We start from the raw sequence: 19104 nt of genomic DNA on the forward strand, positions 1-19104 counted from the left end.
ACACAAACATGCATCACACACGATTTTTTTTTTTTTTTTTTTTTTTGAGAGAGATTGAGCACAAGCAGGCAAGGGGCAGAGAGAGAGGGAGAGAGAGAATCCCAAGCAGGCTCCAAGCTCAGCACAGAGCCTGACATGGGGCTCGATCTCATGACTGCAAGATCATGGCTTAAGCTGAAATCAAGTGGGATGCTTAACCAACTAAGCCACCCAGGTGCCCCCCCCCCCCATTATTTTTTAATAATTATTGGGAAAAAAACAAATTGTACATGCCAAACTATCAAAAGATTATTCCCCTGGAGAGCTAACTGGAGTAAGAGACGAGCAAATTTTATATATTTAAAAAACTTTTTTAACTCAGGATAATTTTTAATATTCAATATGACATTTGAAGTCTCTTACATTTGGTATACACTGCAGATGAGATACAGCTTAAGATCTCACAATTACAAAAAGAATTTTATTGGAAAGTGAGTTTTTGTTCCATGTGGGGAAATCTGAACTGAATCTGAAAGGATGAGGAAAATTAGAAGAGACAGGGTCAGGAATGTCATCCAGCTAACACACAGGACAGAAAGCATCTGGCTTGTTCACATGAGGCCTGACCTTTCTTCAGACTGGAATGAAGCACAGCTTATATACGGGCGGTGCAGCACCCACCCCATTGACAATTGCGGCAGTTTCAAGGTCCTTTGGATCAACCACAGATTTCAACGTAAAATGCTGTAAAATGTTGGTCAGTAGTAAAAACAGCTCCATGCGGGCCAGGCCTTCTCCAATACAAACTCTCTTTCCTAAAAATGACACATAAATTAAATACTCATTTAATTTTTTTTTCTGAGTCAGCACACAGGGAAGAAAATAAATATATTAATAGACTAATTAACCTATGCCTTCTTTTGTCTACACTGAAACCTGGTTACCTTCATTTCCTCAGTACGTTTCTGTGGGCATGTGTAAAGGCCAGGGCAGGTCACCACAAGATGGGCCACTTTGGCATAAAAATTATTTTTAGTTAAAAGCAATCAAAACCCAGCAGATTCAAGAAAAGCTCCTTACCTCTCCCTCAACTTCCAGCTTATACCAAGAAGAGAGCAATTAACAGAGATTCTTCTTTACCTAAGAAACGTCTTTGCGTAACAGGGAGACCTTTGTTTTTGAAACATCTCTCTCACCTTCCCGCTAATGGTGTTCCTTCCCTGTGAATCCCCAGACCCCTTCCCCTCTCCTTAGCTCAGGACGTCATAGAAACCTCATGTTGCCTGACTGTATTTGAAATTTCATGTCTGTGGATTCCCCATATCTATGAAACTAAATTTGATTTTCTCCTCTTAATCTGTCTCATGTCAATTTCACTTTTTAGTCTAGCTGGGAAGGACCTTGAAAGGCAGAGGAAAATTTTTCATCCCGGACACCTGGCCTAGTTGGTAGTACACTTTAACACACTGGATGCTGCTTGTCACAAACATAGCTGTGGCTGGGAGATCCTTGGGACATCTGACCTAGAGCCGACAGAAGGTAAGATTTCTTACCATGTCAGTCTCCTGGAATCTGAGGAGTCTGATAGAGCAAGAATGGTGAGAGTCATTCTCTCTTTCTAAATTCAGATTAGCAGGAGAAAATACTTGTGTAACTAGGTCCTTGGGCTTAGCAACTCTTGGTAAATTTGGTAGAGCACTCTTTTGGAGAAAATAGATTAACCAGAGATAGTCTTTGTTTTCCTTGTTTCTTTTATGTTGTTTGTCATAATAAGGAATTAGCATAGGGCAGAAAGCAGGCATAGGCCCTATAAGCCTGCTGTTTAAAGGACATCTTGGAAACCAAAGCTGCAAAACTGGTGGGTGCGGGTCGAACACTTAAAAGCTGTTAGAGCACTTGCCACCTTAAGAAGGTTCCTGTGATAGGATAAATTGGTCACAGAACAGGTTAGATTAACACTTGGCCACCTGCCAACCTCAAGGAAACAGCTGTGTAATGAGGTACACTTGAAAACAACACACAATCCCCAACTCTGTGGCACATTCCTCTTAGGAATGAGTGTGGCTCCAAGACACCCAAGATTTAGCTGAAAGAAAAACCAGATAGGGTTTTTCCCTTTGTCTTGTTCATAGAACAAGCTCCTAAGAGCTTGGCTTTGTGAGCAGTGATAATATGCTCTTTGGTCTCCACCATCTGGAGGAGATACACCTATCTGGGTGCACCTTAATGTCCAATTGAAAGGAAGAGGGATCTGAGTCTCTCTCTCTGTCTGGCCATGCCAGCTCTCAAGGGTGTTTGTCATGAGAAGTCCCAGCCCATAGGAGCCTTTATATTCTCAACCTTCATTTCTTGTTAGTGCTGGAAACTGCCATTATAGGAGCACACGCCTAGTGTCACGGATTATTGTCTTTGACTGGAAGCATCTCAAGATTTTGTTGGAGACCAGCAATGAAGGCCTCTGCTTTCTTAGATTAATTATGGGAGTAAACTTTTGGATCATGAGGGCTGTGTCATCTATGCCCTTTCTCTGGACACCTCTTGTATCTTTGGTTAAGGCATTAAAAGGCTTATTGGTTTGAGTTGCTCATAAGAGATCCTACTCATCAATGGCCCGACGACAGATCCTTTAAATTAGTTAATATTTGAAAAAAGAAGAAAAACATTTTAAACTTAGTTGAATGGCTAGCCTCAGGGATTCCCTTGATAAGATGAAAGAAGAGGAACTAGACTTAAAATAAAGGTCCACATACAACATAAATTCTCCCTAAAATGCCTATTTTAACTTCCCTTTCCCTATAAGGATTTACAGAGAGCACTCCAACTTCATCTCTACGTTCAAATTCTACAGGCTGCTCATGTAATTGCTGAAAGCCAGGAAAGGAATTTAACAAAAGCAATAAGGCTGACTTTGCTTCTACCTTCCAGGGCACTGTAATTAGTTTATGACAGCTTCAGGCATTCCTAGGCAATGTACTTGGCTAGTGTATCCTAGACCCCCAAGGCAAAAGAATTTGTGTCCCCTGGACAGCTGCAAAGCTTTTAAATTATCAAGCCCTTTTAACCTCTACTTTCAAAGGATCCTAGCAAATTTAGAGAGAAATTAAAAAGATTAATCACTAGTCAAAACCCTCCCTTCAGAGAGGAAACATGACCAAAATTTCTCCTAGGCCCTCCTATAAATGATCAGGGAAAGGCCAATATTCAGGGACTGTTAGAAGCCCAGATTAAATTGTGCAACCAGAAAGAAGGCTTTTGTTAAAATGCTTCACACAGACTTTACAAAGGCATGAATCTTTTGATTCCCATTTTAATAAAAAATCTGCCTGATATAAAAAAGCAAATTTAGTTAAAAAAAAAAAAAAAAGGGCCAATCCCGTGATATTCAGGCTGTAATCCAGTCCTTTGAGGAATTAGAAACAACTCTCTTTCAAAGCTCTACAAAACCAGAGATGCAACTCTAGAAACAAGTCAAAGCTTACCTCTCTTTACCAATCCCCAAACCTGGTCTATTTCTCTCAAAATGTTTACAGATACTACAGAAGATTACAATTTGGAACAATATTGTTTAGGACTTAAAAGAATAATTAAATTTTAAATAGTAATTACACTGAAACTCTAAAAAAAAATTTTTTTTTTACCTTCTCTGTCCCTTGAAATTATAAATTTAATGTCTTTGAACACAGCCCACAATCACCTGAGACTGAAAAAAAAGCAAAAGGTGGGGTAGGGTGACAGTGGTAGGGGAAGAGGCCTTTCCAAGTACAAACTGCTAAAATGCCTCTTGTGTTCAGACTTGGAAAAAACTTGGATACTTTTCTCTGTGCCTTTGTGATGTAAATTTTCTACATTTATCATCTCTAGGATGTAAAAGCCTTTCTTTTAAATACAAACTTCAGGGGCACCTGAGTAGCTCAGTTGGTTATTTGACTTTTTTTCTTTTTTAAAGTTTATTTATTTTGAGAGAGAGAGAGAGCATGGAGGAGGGGCAGGGGCGGGGTGGGGGGGCAAGAGAATCCAAGCAGGCTCTATGCTGTCAGTGCAGAGCCCAATTCAGGGCTTGTCCCCACAAACCATGAGATCATGACCTGAGCTGAGATCAAGAGCTTATGCTCAACTGACTGAGCCACCCAGGAGCCCCAGTATCAGACTCTTGATATTGACTCAGGTCATGATCTCAGTCATGAGATCGAGCCCCACATTGGGCTCCATGATGAGCTTGGAGTCTGCTTGGGATTCTCTCTCTCTCTCTCTCTCTCTCTCTCTCAAAATGAAAAAAATAAACATTAAAAAAAATAAATTTGTAAAAGAGCTCCATTTAGTTGGCTTGAAGACAAGTACTTGTAAGGATTGGGCATTCTAAAACTCAGGAAGATAGAAACTAACCTAAATATTTTTCAAGTTTATGTGATCTCAGAAAATATTCAATATTAAATTTTTTAATGTTTATTCATTTCTGAGACAGAGACAGAGCATGAACAGGGGAGGGGAAGAGAGAGAGGGAGACACAGAATGTGAAGCAGGCTCCAGGCTTTGAGCTGTCAGCACAGAGCCTGATGTGAGGCTCAAACTCACAAGCTGTGAGATCATGACCTGAGCCAAAGTTGGATGCTTAACCCACCAAGTCACCCAGGTGCCCCGAAAATATTCAATATTAAAGCTAATTTAAAGTCGTTGGTTTAGAGTACCTGGGTGACTCAGTTGAGACTCTGACTCTTGATTTCAGCTTAGGTCATGATCCACAGGGTCACGGGATCAGGCTCTACATTGGGCTCTATGCTCAGCATGGATTCTCTCTCTCCCTCTCCCCTGCTCGCATGTACTCTCTCTCTCTCTCTCTCAAAAAAAAATTGTTGGTTTAATTAAAATAGCCATGTCTTTGGAGTTATCAGGATTAAATATAAAACTTTTATTCTGCCTATGTTTACTGAAAGTCAAATAAGTCCATATTATAGCTTACAAAATTTGTCAGGAAAAAGAAACTTAAAATAATGGTTGACTTTGTCTAATACCTTATAAAATTTTGTGGCTAGTCTCAGCATAACAGTTCAGAACAAGTAAATAGATGTAGGGGTGCCTGGTGGCTCAGTCAGTTGAGCGTCTCACTTCAGGTCATGATCTCACAGTTCATGAGTTCGAGCCCAACATTGGGCTCACTGCTGTCAGCTTGTCAGCACAGACCCCGCTTCAGATCCTCTGCCCCTCCCCTACTTGTGCTCTCCCAAAAAATAATAAAAATAAATAGATAGAAAGATAAAATAGTTTGCAGGTAAACTTTTTATTTAAAAAATAATAAAAATAAATAGATAGAAATAAGATTAAATGGTTTGTAGGTAAACTTTTAAAGGGCTACCAAAATCTTCAGTAACCTGAAGTTTTAAAGTTTGGCTAAGTTAAATGTTAAGTTAAATTCATTGAATATCTAGATCATTTCCAAATAAGATAAAATAATGAAACTTTAAGTACCGAACATAGGTTTATCTGTTTGTGTTTCTTTTTTAAAAAATTTGTTGATTTATTTTGAGAGAGAGAAAGTGAATGTGAGCAGGGGAGGGACAAAGAGAGAGAGCATCCCAAGCAGGCTCTGCAATGTCAGTGCAGAGCCCAATGCAGGGCTTGATCCCATGAACCATGAGATCACGACCTGAGCCAAAATCAAGAGCCAGTCACTTTACTGACTGAGCCACCCGGGCGTCCCTCTATTTTTGTCTTATTACAGAGAAACTAAAGATAAATTTGGGTCTGTGAGTAAACCTGGTTTGTTCTTTACTGAAAGACTGTACTATGATGAAGTACACGTTTCTAAGTTACAAAATGTATTCGCAAATTTGCCAATCTAAAAAATACTGGTATTATAGTTCACTGTGAAAGTGAGGTACCTCCGTCACAGACCTGCTAATCTGTGACACCAGGCAGGCACTCCTGTAATGGGTCTTCCTGGCACAAACAGGAAACAAAGGTTGAGATGACAAAGGTTCCTATGGGTTGGGACCTCTTAAGAACTGTCATGGCCAGAGAAAGACTTGGAGCCCCATTCTGTTTGGCCACCAAGGTACACCCTGTTAAGTGCATCCTCCAGATGGTGGAGACCAAAGAGAATATTCTCACTGGTCACAAAGTCAAGCTCTTAGGACAAAGAACAAGACAAAAGGAAAAATCCTATCCTGTATATGTGCACTTCAACAGCTTTACCTAAGTGTTGGGTAGCTTGGAGCCACACTAATACTTGAAGGATGTGCCACAGGGTTGGGGACTGTGTGTTGTTTCACAGGGTGCCTTTTTCTTGAGGCTGGCAGGTGATCTGTTATCAATCCAACCTGTTCTGTGACCAACTTATCCTATCACAGGAGACTTCTTGAAGTGGTGAGTGCTCGAACAGATTTTTAAAAAATATATTTTATTTTTTGGAGCACCTGGGTGGCTCAGTTGGTTGAGCATCTGCTTTTGGCTCAGGTCATGATCTCATGGTGGGTTTGTGAGTTCGAGCCCTGCATCGGGGTCTGTGCTGACAGTGAGGAGCCTGCTTGGAATTCTCTCTTTTTAAAAAAATTTTATTTTTTAAGCAAAATCCACACCCACCATGGGTCTCAAACCCACAACCTTGAGATCAAGAGTCACACACTCCACTGACCAAGCCAGCCAGGAGCCTTAGTTCTAACTTCTTTTAAGTGTTCAACCCATGTCCACCAGTTCTGCAGCTTTGACTTCCAAGAAGTCTGTTAGCAACAGCTTTGACTTCATGTACCCATTAACATAGGGCAAAGTTTGTAGGACAAGTGACATAAAAGACACTAAGGAGAACAAAGACCATCTCTGGGGGGAAATAGATCAGTTACCGAAGAGTATCCTACAAAACTCAACAAGAGTCAGTCCCTAAGCCCAAGGAACCAGCCCTACAAGTATTTTCTCCTGTTAATCTAAATTTGGAAAGAGAGAAAAAGGACTCTTATCATTCTTGCTCCATCAGACTCTGTAGATAGAGATTCTCAGAGACTGACATGCTAAGAAATCTTACCTTGTGCCAGCTGTCCTCAGGGACTTTTGGCTATCATAGTGTGTGGGGCGAGCAGGGTCCAGTGAGTTAAGGTGTCCTGCTGACACACGAATTGTCTGTTGGGGAGCAAGAATTTCCTGTCCCCCTCAAGGTCCTCTTAGCTGGACTAAGAATCAAATTGACATGAGACAAATAAACAGAAGAAAACCAAATTCAATTTCACGTGTGCAGAGAATCCACACAGACCTGAAAATTCCAAAGATGATCAGGCAAAATAAGGTATTTATGTCATCCTGAACTAAGAGGGTAGGAAAAAAAGAAATATTACAAATCAGCCACAAACATACTAACTAATCACTAATCCCCAGACTGGCAATTTCAAATGCTGTCTAGAGTCTAGTCATTCCTCCAGCGGAAATAGCCCTCCATTCTACTCTGCCTGCTCATATTTTCTACATCATTCTAGATCCAGCTCAGATATCATTTCTTTTATGCAAAGTTTTTTGATGTGCTCAGAGCATATAACTCCCTTCTTTATCTGTTTTCCATAACACTAGTTAATGCTTCTAAAACAGCACATTTCAGATGAAATTATAATTATTCACCTATCTCACATACTGGAACATAAGTTCTTAAGGTAAGGCCTCAGATCTTGTAATGACACCCACAGTGTCAGGGCAAAAGCAGGTCTGCAAGCCCTGTGACTTGAATAGAAATCTCAAGGAGTCTCATTACGCAGTAATGGGCTCAAAATATAGGAAGAAAGGTAAGGAGTAGTATAGCAGCATCTTGCTTTGAGATAATCTCCGGGAGTTGCACATAATCCTGGGACCACGATAGCAAGGGTTGCTTGATACTTGTTTTTCTTAGATATTCAATCAGGAGCAAATCTCCTATTTTTGTCTCTGTTTCAATTACTTCTACAGGAAAGGCCTGTTACCCTCCTGTCTTCCTCCTGTTTCTCCTTTGGAGTGTGCTGAATATTTTCCATTTCTCCTGCCTTCCAGCTCTATTTTGTGTTTGTCTTTTATGCCTACTCTGTGTTCAGGAAGGTGATTTCTATAGATGCATAAACTGAGATGTTAGTTCCCTTCTGAGTTCTGAATAAATTCAGAGCATTGGACATTGAGAAAGTCAGAGTATTTATTCCCTCAATCCTACCCTGTCAGGCTATAGTTCAGGCAGTGGTTGTATCGCTTTACTATAGACACATCTCCCGTTGAGGCATCCACTCTTTCTTTCCTAAAGGTCTATTTGGATCCCAGTAATGCCCTCCTTCCCTCATCCTTTCCAACTTAGGATGGTAACCTCTTCCTGCTTATGCTAGTCTCTGAGTACTTTATAATATCTTGTTATTTACCTTAATCCTACCCACCCTCTGAAAATCGTCTCATCGTTACATTCTCTTTAATTAGCCTTTTTGAGTATGCCACCTGTTTCTTCCCAGGCCACTGACAAATTAAAGGAAGATATTCAAATTTCCATTACCCTCTGCTCCTGCCCCTTTATAGGCATCTCAGTGGTGGGTCCTGGTGCCAAACTTGGTGAGGGCAGACTCCAATTGAACGAGAAATAACCTGGGCTTTGGGAGTGATGCCTCTAGCCTCATACAAATAACAATTTGTTCAGTCCAGAATAGCCTCCATGCAAAGCCTTCCTCATCTCACTGACCCCTGATGCATACATAAAAATGAAGCTTGCTTACCTGCTGAAAAAGCCAGGAAGTAGTCACTCTTCTTAAAGTTGCCACTTTCATCCAGGAAGTGGCCAGGATCAAACTGATCTGGGTTGGGAAACTCTTTGTCATCATGCAGGACAGAAGTCAGAGATGTTAATATGGTTGTGCCCTGATATAAAGAGAAACAGATAAACTGGATTATGATGAAGGTCATGGAGCTTGAAATCCTTTTGTTTTATAGATGAGGAGACTGAGACACAGAAGTGATTTATTTACTCCATGTCACAGAACAAACTAATGACCAACCCTAACAGGTTTTAAATCATGTAATGGCAGTCCAAAGCACTGTTAACAGACTCCAAACTTTGTAGCCTGACACCAGCACTTGCTTTTCAGAAAACTAAGGGAGCTCCCTAGAGTACACTGTTGACCAATGGATTTCAGTATTGTCTCAAGGTGCTGATGCCACTGAAAATGAGGTCTTCAAAACTCTACTTGAGTGGCCATATTCTTGAAAGCCCTCCATCTTCCCATCAAGATGACAAACTTAGGGGTGTCTGGCTGGCTCAGTTGGCAAAGTGTGGGACTCTTGGTCTCAGGGTCTACGGGTTCTGACTTTGGGCATAGAGCTTACTTAAAATTTTTTTAAAAGTAACAAACGGGTAAGTTTAAAAGAGCTATGCTGTTTCAACTGAATTGTTGCATATTATTGTAGAAATGAGAGAGCATTTCTGCTTCCTAGTAGGGTGCTCTTAAACTCATAGATACAGTGCAACATAATGACTTGGAGGTTAGTTTTCAAAATCAACTGAATCTTTGGAAGACAGTATGGTCAGTCCTAGAATAGGCTTCCATATAAAGTTAGTTACAAAACACTTCTCCTGGCTGGTGGGACCATCTACTTCAGACTATAACAGAATAACTGCTTTGGAGTTGTCCTCACGACTAACACGAATATAAATCCAGAAAAAAAAGTATATGAAGAAACAGTTCTCTGGCACAGAACAAGAGGCAATCCAGGATTGTGATACTTCACTAAAGAAAAATTAGGAGGAAAGTGTTGTCAGGCAGAAATTCAGAGTGATTGTAGGGTCTACCTAAGAGTTCAGGGAGGTGAGGGTCAAGCAAAGTGCTACTCTTTTTTCAGCTAAGGAGACAGAGATAAAAACTTGGCATCTAGAATTCATGAAGAAGGATACAGGCCAAGAAGAATCTACAAATAGAGAGGATCTCAAAGGTATATAAGACCTATGACCTTATAAGACTCTGTGAGTCCATGATTATGGGTTGGGAGGCACAAACACAGGAAACTCCATGAAGCCTATCAGGGTACGACTGCTTGAGAACTGCAGGTGGATAACACATGTTGTGCAGTGATAGAGGAACTGAGGTTCCAACCCAGCTAGGATGGAGAGAACTTTCTTAGCACCTCAGATGCTAAGGCAACCCCAAACTTCTAAATCGTTGGACTAAGGAACTCACATCAGACTAAGGGCCATGCACAAAGACTAATTTCAGAATTGAAACCAATCCACAACGAAAGAGTTATAGTAAGCCTCACAGACTGAAAAGCATCTGTCAGTAATTTAGCTGCCTGCCAAAATAAAAGTCAATGCTCTTTAAAGGAAGACAGCATAATCCAGACTCCCCACAAGGCATCATTCAAAATATTAAGCGTATAATAAATCATTAAACATGTGAAAAAAGAAATGTGACCCAAAATTAAAGAAAAAAAATTCATAGAAACAGACCCCATAATATCCTAGTTGTCAGATTTATCACATAAGAGCTTCAAAGCATATGAGTGTATGAGTGTGTGTTTAACAGACACAGAACAGTCCATCCAAAAGCAACAGAGTACATGTTCTTCTCAAGCACATGTGGAATATTCTTCAGGACAGATAATATGTTAGTGCACAAAATAAGCATTAACAAAAGGCAGAAGATTAAAATCATATCAAGCATGTTTTCTGACCACAGTGATATGAATCTAGAAACATGAACAAAACTGAAAAATTCACAGATTTGTGGAGATGAAATATCATGCTACTGAACAACCAATGAATTAAAGAATAAATCAAAAGAGAAACACATACCCTGAGAGAAATGAAATGGAAATACAACATACTGAAGCTTATGGGATGCAGGAAAAGCAGTTCAAAGAGGAAAGTTCATAGTAATAAATGCCTACATCAAGAAATATGAAAAATCTCAAACAACTTAACTTTATGCCTCATGGAACTAAAGAAAGAACAAATGAAGCCCGAAGTTAGGAGGAGCAAGGAAATAACAAAGATCAGGGTTGAAATAAATGAAATAGAAACTAAAAGAACAATAGAAAATACCAATGAAACTAAGAGCTTGTTTTTTGAAAAGAAAGATAAGCAAAACTGACTAACCTTCAGTTAGTCTCACTAAGAAAAAAGAGAGGACTCTATATCAGAAATGAAATAGGCTATTACAACTGATACCACAGAAATCAAGAGAACATGATACTGCCATGCATAATTATACACCAACAAATTGGACAACCTAGAAGATATAGATAAATTCCTAAAAACATACAACATACCAAGACTGAATCACAAAGAAATAGAAAATCTGAACAGACCTATTACTCTGATTGAATCAGTAATCAAAACTCTCTCAACAAACACAAGTCCAGGACCAGATAGCTTCACTGGTAGATTCTACCAAATATTTAAAGATGAATGAATACCAATCCTTCTCAACTCTATGTAAAAATAGAAGAGGAGGGAATACTTGTAAATTCATTTAGTGAGTCCAGCATAATCCTAGTACCAAAACCAGACGAGGATATCACAAGAAAAGGCGAATATCTCTGATGAATAAAGACGTAAAAATCCTCAGCAAAATCTTAGCAAACTGAATTGAAGTACAATAAAAGGATCATATACATAATCAAGTGGGATTTATCTCGGGGATGCAAGGATGGTTCAACATCCACAAACCAATGTGATACACATTAAAAAATGAACTATAAAAACCATATGATTTCAGTAGATGCAGAAAAAAGCATCCGACAAAATTCAACATTCACTTATGACCAAAGTTCAACAAGTAAATAAAGAGGAAGGGTACCTCAACATCATAAAGGCCATATATGATAAGACAACAGCAAACATCATACTCAATGGTGAAAGGCTGAAAGCTTTTCCTCTAAGATCAGGAACAAAAGAAGGATGCCCACTCTCACCACTTGTAACGTTTTTTGTGCTTTTTTTGTTTTTGTTTTTTGAGACAGACAGAGCATGAACGGGGGAGGGTCAGAGAGAGAGGGAGACACAGAATCTGAAGAAGGCTCCAGGCTCTGAGCTATCAGCACAGAGCCCGACATGGGGCTTGAACTCACGGACCACAAGATCATGACCTGAGCCAAAGTCAGATGCTTAACTGACTGAACCATCCAGGCGCCCCCCACTCTCACCACTTTTATTCAACATAGTATTACACGTCCTAGTCTAAAGCATTAGCAAGAAAAAGAAATAAAGGGCATCCATACAGGAAAGAAGTAAAACTGTTACTATTTGAAGATAACACGATATTGTAGATCTAAAGACTCTACCCAAACTGTTAGAATAAACTGATACAAAATCAATACACAAAAATCTGTTGCATTTCTATACATTAATAATGAACTATAAATTAAGAAAACAGTCTTATTCACAATGGCATAAAAAATCTAGTAATAAATTTAACCAAGGAGGTGCAAGATTGTACACTTAAACCTATAGGACACTGATGAAAGAAATGGAAGAAGACACAAATAAATGGAAAGATATTCTGTGCTCATGGACTGGGGAAAATTAATATTGTTAAAATGTCCCTATCACCCAAAGCCATGTATAGATTCAATGCAATACCTATCAAGATTCCTATGGGATTTTTTCCAGAAATAGAACAAGTAATCCTAAAATTTGTATGGAGCCACAAAAGATCCTGAATAGCCAAAGAAATCTTGAGGAAGAAAAACAAACCTGGAGGCATCAAACTTTGTGATTTCGAACTCTGTTACAAAGCTATAGTCATTAAGACAGTATAGTATTGGCATAAAAACAAACATGGATAAATGAAACAGAATAGAGAGACCAGGAATAAACCCATGTATATATGGCCAATTAATTTCCAACAAAGGAGCCAAGGTATACAATCAAGAAAAGATAGTCTCTTCAATAAATGGTGTTGGAAAAACTGGGCAGCCACATACTAAAGAATAAAACTAGACCCTATCTTACACCGCACACAAAAATTAACTCAAAATAGATTAAAGAATTTCACATAAGACATAAAACCATAAAACTCCCAGAAGAAAACATAGGCAGTAAGCAGCCTGGGCAATGAATACTATGAAGAAAATCCTGTGGGAGTCTAAGCACTATTACATATAAAATTGTATCAACAGAGTAAAAGGACAGAAGCATGTAGTCAGAGGGTAAGATGCCTGGGTTATGACTGTGCCATGCCTGTAGATGGTTATCTATAATCCTACTATTGTGATGGCTGATAACCTGAGATTCTTAAGGAGTAGTACAGATGAAATATCTCTCACCTTGGGAATGAGGTATCCTCTGAACTTAGTGTCCTGAGTCACTGAATGGGGCAGATTGTTGGGGACGAGGTCAATGAATCTCTGGATCTCATGTACCACAGCATCTGTGTAAGGCATGTGGCTCCTGTCCTGCATGCAGGGGCTCCGGTGTCTGCCAACCACACGGTCAATCTCTTCCTGGACTTTAGCTGGCAAGATAGGAATCAGAATTTATGTGAAATGAAAATGTCTTTTGGCTTAATCTTCTTATCATGGTTACATTGTGGTAAGAGATTGGGCAAAGGGAAAATCACTTATGGTTACTACCATAGGGGGAAAAAAAGAAATAATTTGTTTCCTGGGCAAATTGGGATCTCATTAGAGACTTAAATATATGTACATATAAAACATAATTATACCATGAAATTCAGCTCTGATTCTCTGTTTTGTGTACTTTTGTTTGATAACTCAAGGATCTATGATCTTGAAGGCTCACTACAGACCATGCTGTTTAACCACTTTGTGTATGCCAGTATTTTTAGAAAAAATTTTTAAACTTTATTTATTTTGAGAGAGAGACTGGAGGAGGGGCAGAGAGGGAGAAAAGAGAGAATCCCAAGTAGGCTTCATGCTGTCAGTGTGGAGCCTGATACAGGGATCAATCCCAGGATTCATGAGATCATGACCTGAACCGAAATCAAGAGACGCCTAACTGACTGAGCCACCCAGGCATCCTCAGTTTTCATTTTAAGTATATAAGTTCCAGGGGCGCCTGGGTGGCTCAGTTGGTTAAGTGTCCGACTTCGGCTCAGGTCATGATCTCGCAGTCCGTGAGTTTGAGCCCCGCGTCGGGCTCTGTGCTGATAGCTCAGAGCCTGGAGCCTGCTTCGGATTCTGTGTCGCCCTCTCTCTCTGACCCTCCCCCGTTCATGCTCTGTCTCTCTCTGTCTCAAAAATAAACAAACATTAAAAAAAATTTTTTTAAATAAATAAATATGTAAGTTCCAAGAGGGTAAGAACTACCCAGTGCCATAGATGCTTAATAAATAGAACTGAATAAGATATTTGATTCAGCACATAGTAACAAGAAGTTAACATTTATTTAGAATGCAACATATGACAGGCATGTTGTACGACATATTACATTACTTTATAATTCCTCAAAATAGGTCTATGTGTTAGGTATTATTTTATGTGTCTTAAAAATGAGGAAACAGGTCCATAAAAGTAAATATACTTCTCAAGGACACCCAGGTATTACGTGGTTTTTCTCATTTCCAAACCCACAGTCTTAGCAATTGAATAAGATTACTGAAATTTATGTTATGTTAATTGAAATGAAATTTATGTAATTTATGTTAATGAGTTATATTTTTCCTTTATTTGCAAAATATATGATACATAGTTTAAGTAGGACTACTCATTAGTTAAAACAAACGTTTATTAACTTTTTCTTACGAGGGAGAGGCTCTATGAATGTTAGGAAGCATTATCATCTCCCTTAAACAGATGAGGGGCCAAGATAAGCAGAGAGATAGTCATGAGTTGAGGTCACACAGCTACTTACTAGTAAAGTCAGAATCCAAAGCCACTGTAGATAGTCTATAACCCATTTTCTCCAGTACCATGTTGCTACTTTGGTCAAATGGTATTTATCTACTACCTGAAGAAGGAGTCTTTGTTAATGGATTATGTGAAAATTCTGTGGTTTGGTAGCTATCAAGAAAACTTAGGAATTTTAGAGAAGTTTGAAGTTTTACCTTCTCAGGTTGAGAGGCTGGATTTTTATCTAGAAGAGAGTGATTATATAAAGTGGTTAGGAGCTACTTGTAAAATCAGAATGCTTAAAAGAATGGCACAGTAAGGGATGAAAATGGGAAGAAAAGAAAAATACAAACGGATGTGATGTAAGAAAAAATGAAAATGGAAGCAATGTGGAAATATTACACAAAAAGGGCTTTTGCAATATACACAAGACTTAAAGGTTTGGAGAAAAATGTCTTGGTATTCATAGTCATAGTCAACATAGGTCTAATAAGAGTTAGTGAAGTTATTTGGCTGAAAGCATGTCACTCAAAGGAAATAGCGCCATTATATCGTACAACGTATGAAAACGGGAATTTTGAGGCTATGCTTGTAAATTGCATCATTTGGAAAGCAGTTATTCTTTATAATGGGAGGACAGAAGGACCTTCAACAAAGGAGAAAAATCTGGTGATGTCATGGAGAAAAGCTTCCTGAGATGTAACTGTACTAAGAGTGTCTTAATGTGCCAAAGCACAGAACACTATACAGTAGTGAAGGAAATATCCTCTGAGATTAGCACTCAATAAAAAAAAAAAAAGGAGGAAAAATGGAAAGGTATTTGCAAGAGAAATCATATTTGTGAGGAAGAATTTATTTGCCCAAAAGGGTATATTTGAAAAGAATTTATTTGAATAAAGTTTTATTTAGGGAGTCTCTTTGATAAAGAAAGATTGTAATTTCGTTGAGTCAATCCTTACACTGCAAATTCATTTGAGAAGAAATATCTTTTGATATAGGCTCCTGGGTGGCTCAGTCGCTTAAGCGTTGGAACCTTGATTTTGGCTGGGGTCATGATCTTGCAGTTTTGTGAGTTCGAGCCCCACATCCGGCTCTGTGCTGACAGTGCAGAGCCTGCTTGGGATTCTCTCTCTCTCCCTCTCGAGCTTTCTCACTCTCTCTCTCTCTCTCTCTCAAAAACAAATAAACTTAAAAAAATATCCTTTGACAAAAATACATTTATCTGGACATGGAAGGCATGTCAAATGACATCTTTTTAGAGAAAGCAGAAGGCTGATCCTTTTAGATCCTAAGAAAACTCTGCTTATTGCATCTGTCCCAACACAAATCAGGGACATTCCACCACAGCAGGGAAAACAATGGCCTCTGCCCTTCAAATTTCTGCTGCTGTTTAAATATTTCGTTATCTTTTTGTACTATAATTGAATTTGAATTTAATTTATCCAATGACAGGAAGATGTACTAATGATGGAAATATTTTTTTAAATTTTTTTAATCTTTATTTTTGAGAGACAGAGAGAGAGAGAGACAGACAGACAGAGTTCAAGCAGGGGATGGACCCAGAGAGAGGGAAGCATAGAATCCAAAGCAGGCTCCAGGCTCTGAGCTGTTAGCACAGAGCCCGACGCAGGGCTTGAACTCACAGCTGTGAGATCATGACCTGAGCCAAAGTGGGACGGACGCCCAACCGACTGAGCCAACCAGGTGCCCCAGAAATATTTTTTTATTTAAATGTTTATTTATTTATTTTTGAGAGAGAATGAGCGGTGGAGGGGCAGAGAGAGAGACAGGGAAAGAAAGAATCCCAAGCAGGTTCCACACTGTCAGCTCAGAGCCAGACTCGGTGCTCAATCCCACAAACTGTGAGATCATGACTTGAGCAGAAATCAAGAGTCAGATGCTTAATTGGCTGAGCCACCCAGGTGCTCCTAATGATGGAAAAATTTTCCTGTGCATTGTCTAGGCAGGTGAAGAGCGGGATAGTTGTCAGTGTCGCCTTCTAATGTCTACCAGGAATTTCATCCTGCCCATCACCTGTGACCATACCTGTGACCTCTGGGTGCTTCAGCAGGAGCAGGAGTCCATACCTCAGGGTGGTGCTCGTTGTCTCTGTTCCTGCACTAATCACATCCCAGACAGTAAAGATCAAGTTGTCCATGGTAAATTCAGACTGTTTATTGTGTTTTTCCTAGAAATAATGTGTTAGAATTACTTGATAAATGAAAGAGCCTCAGAGGTAACATAACTCAATATGACACCGTTATCTGGTGTGAGGGCTACAGTTAAAATATACTCAGAGTTATAAACTTCCAACAAGCCCTTTCTGATTCTTCACTTTCTCATCCCCTAGAGTTGATCAGTTCCTCTATAATTTCTTTGAAACATAATTTTTATCAAGTCCTCACTGCTACTCACTGTCCATTCTAGTATCTAATTACCTATTTTATAATGTCTGTTTTTCTCATTCCAGCCTCCAGAACCACCCATCCCCCACAATGCAGCTATATTCCCAACCTCATCAGTCATCACATCCATGACAGTTGCTCAGTTACAATCAAGATCACCTCTCTGAAAGTTCCACACACTTAATCACTGCACTTACCGTTCCCTGGACCTACTTTATGTCTGTTCATCTAAGCTATAGTTTCTTCAAAACCTACCTCATCTGTGAAGATTTCCTAGTGCCATTCCAAAGGTAAGCCTTTCTAGATTCCTATCTGTTCCTGTGTTCCCTTATCTGTTACATCTTCCATTCTCAGAACTTACTTGATGAAGGATGATTATGTTGTGTATCATTTATCTTGAATGTGTGTGTATTTCAGTCTGTTCTCAAATAAAAAAAACAGCTTTCACATGATAAATATAAAACCTCCTAAGTCACTTTCAGTGAGAATTTAGAAATATCTCGAGATACCCAATGATTTGCACAATTATAGGTTATGCAAGCAATTAATACATCTTCAGTATATCCCAATTTCACTGGGAAGAACAAAGCTAATCCATGAGTCTCACCACCCACAAAGATAAAGGGTCACATTATACCTTTTCTATTTTGATCAGGAAGTAGTCAATAAAGTCTCGAGGGTTACTGAAGTCCAGGGATTCTTGGTGTTCTTTTATTTTTTCCACAATAAACTTACATTGGTTAGCAATGTTTTTAAGTAACACATTGTGACATCCTGGAAAGTGTATTAAAAGAGGAAAAGCATTGCAGAGCTGAAAGAGGAAAGAATCACTCATTAATTCACTCAGCAAAGTTCTATAGGCTCATATTATGCATCAGACACCGAGTTCTATGCTGAGTAGATAAAGGTAAGACACGCTTCCCTCACTAGAACATACTTGGAACTTGAAGGAGAGAGAACTGACAAAATGTTCGGAGTTAGAGTATGCACAAGTCACAAAGCAATTTCAGAACCATTTAATTTCCCAACCATAACTCTATGAAGGAATCCAGGAGTATATCACCTCTTCCAAAGGAGAATACTAAGGTTCAGAAAGGTTAGTCAACCATTCTAAGACACCAAACTAGCAACAGAGCTAGAACCTAGTGTTCATCCTGGTTTACTTACACATATTTCTACAGCCCCCTAAAAAAATTTGCAGGGCTTTTTTTTTTTTTTGTAATTAAGAAACTACATCAGAAAAATTAAAGAAATGGCTAAATTAGCTTATTTTTATTTAGGAGTTTTATACCTTTAAGAATGTGCACATTGCCCTTATTTTTCTGTCCATTGCTAGTCCTAGAGTGTATGGACTCTGCTCTAGACAGTACTTCACGACTTAATACCGTTGTTAGGCACTGAAGCAATTTATTCAGGCTGGTAGCATGTATCCAACTAGACAGAGAATTGAGAAATCTAGATTCTGGGTCTAGCTCATTCCTTGCCTTGGCTAGGCCATTTTGGAAAATATGCTTAATATCTCTGGGTGACAGTTTCCTGGTCCAAAAACGAGTAGATGCTTTGTTCTCAAGAGTCCTTTCCAGGTGGAACACATCATAACCTTTTGATCCACACAGAACTTTAGTTCTTAATGATCATACAACATAAGATACTAACATTTTCTGACACTCTACTATAGTAAGACATACGTTTTACATCACCACCTTCTTCATCTATGGATATAAAAAAGGTTTCTCAAAAAAATACCTTGCTATAATTGATGAACTATACTACATTTCTCTATTACTATATTTCATGTTTTAAATTTCATTTCAATACATTAAATTGATTTGATAAGTCACTAATTGGCTACAAATGATAATTTGATAGACATTACTTTAGCCATTTGGAAATAGGGCAAAGGACCAAGGTAGGCATGAGTGATAGATTACCTAGAAAATTATTTCCCATTTATTTA

The 19104-nt window shown here is 38.9% G+C and overlaps 1 protein-coding gene across 1 annotated transcript in view; it reads right to left on the reverse strand.

Annotated features, from left to right (window-relative positions):
- Nucleotides 1–215: 215 nt before the first annotated feature.
- Nucleotides 216–19104, reverse strand: part of LOC124506212 (cytochrome P450 2C21-like) — a 29336-nt gene continuing 10447 nt past the window's right edge. Inside the window, exons 5-9 of the mRNA XM_047072235.1 lie at nucleotides 17785–17958; nucleotides 16789–16930; nucleotides 13219–13406; nucleotides 8676–8817; nucleotides 216–794 (exon numbers count right to left, since the gene is read on the reverse strand). Coding sequence (XP_046928191.1) covers nucleotides 613–794; nucleotides 8676–8817; nucleotides 13219–13406; nucleotides 16789–16930; nucleotides 17785–17958 — 828 coding nt within the window. The 3' untranslated portion in view covers nucleotides 216–612. The remainder of the gene's footprint in view (nucleotides 795–8675; nucleotides 8818–13218; nucleotides 13407–16788; nucleotides 16931–17784; nucleotides 17959–19104) is intronic.

This window comes from Lynx rufus, unplaced genomic scaffold (genome assembly GCF_022079265.1).
Source record: "Lynx rufus isolate CCGP_SWC_20201006 ecotype Redwood Valley unplaced genomic scaffold, mLynRuf1.p SCAF_11, whole genome shotgun sequence".
NCBI lineage: Eukaryota > Metazoa > Chordata > Mammalia > Carnivora > Felidae > Lynx > Lynx rufus.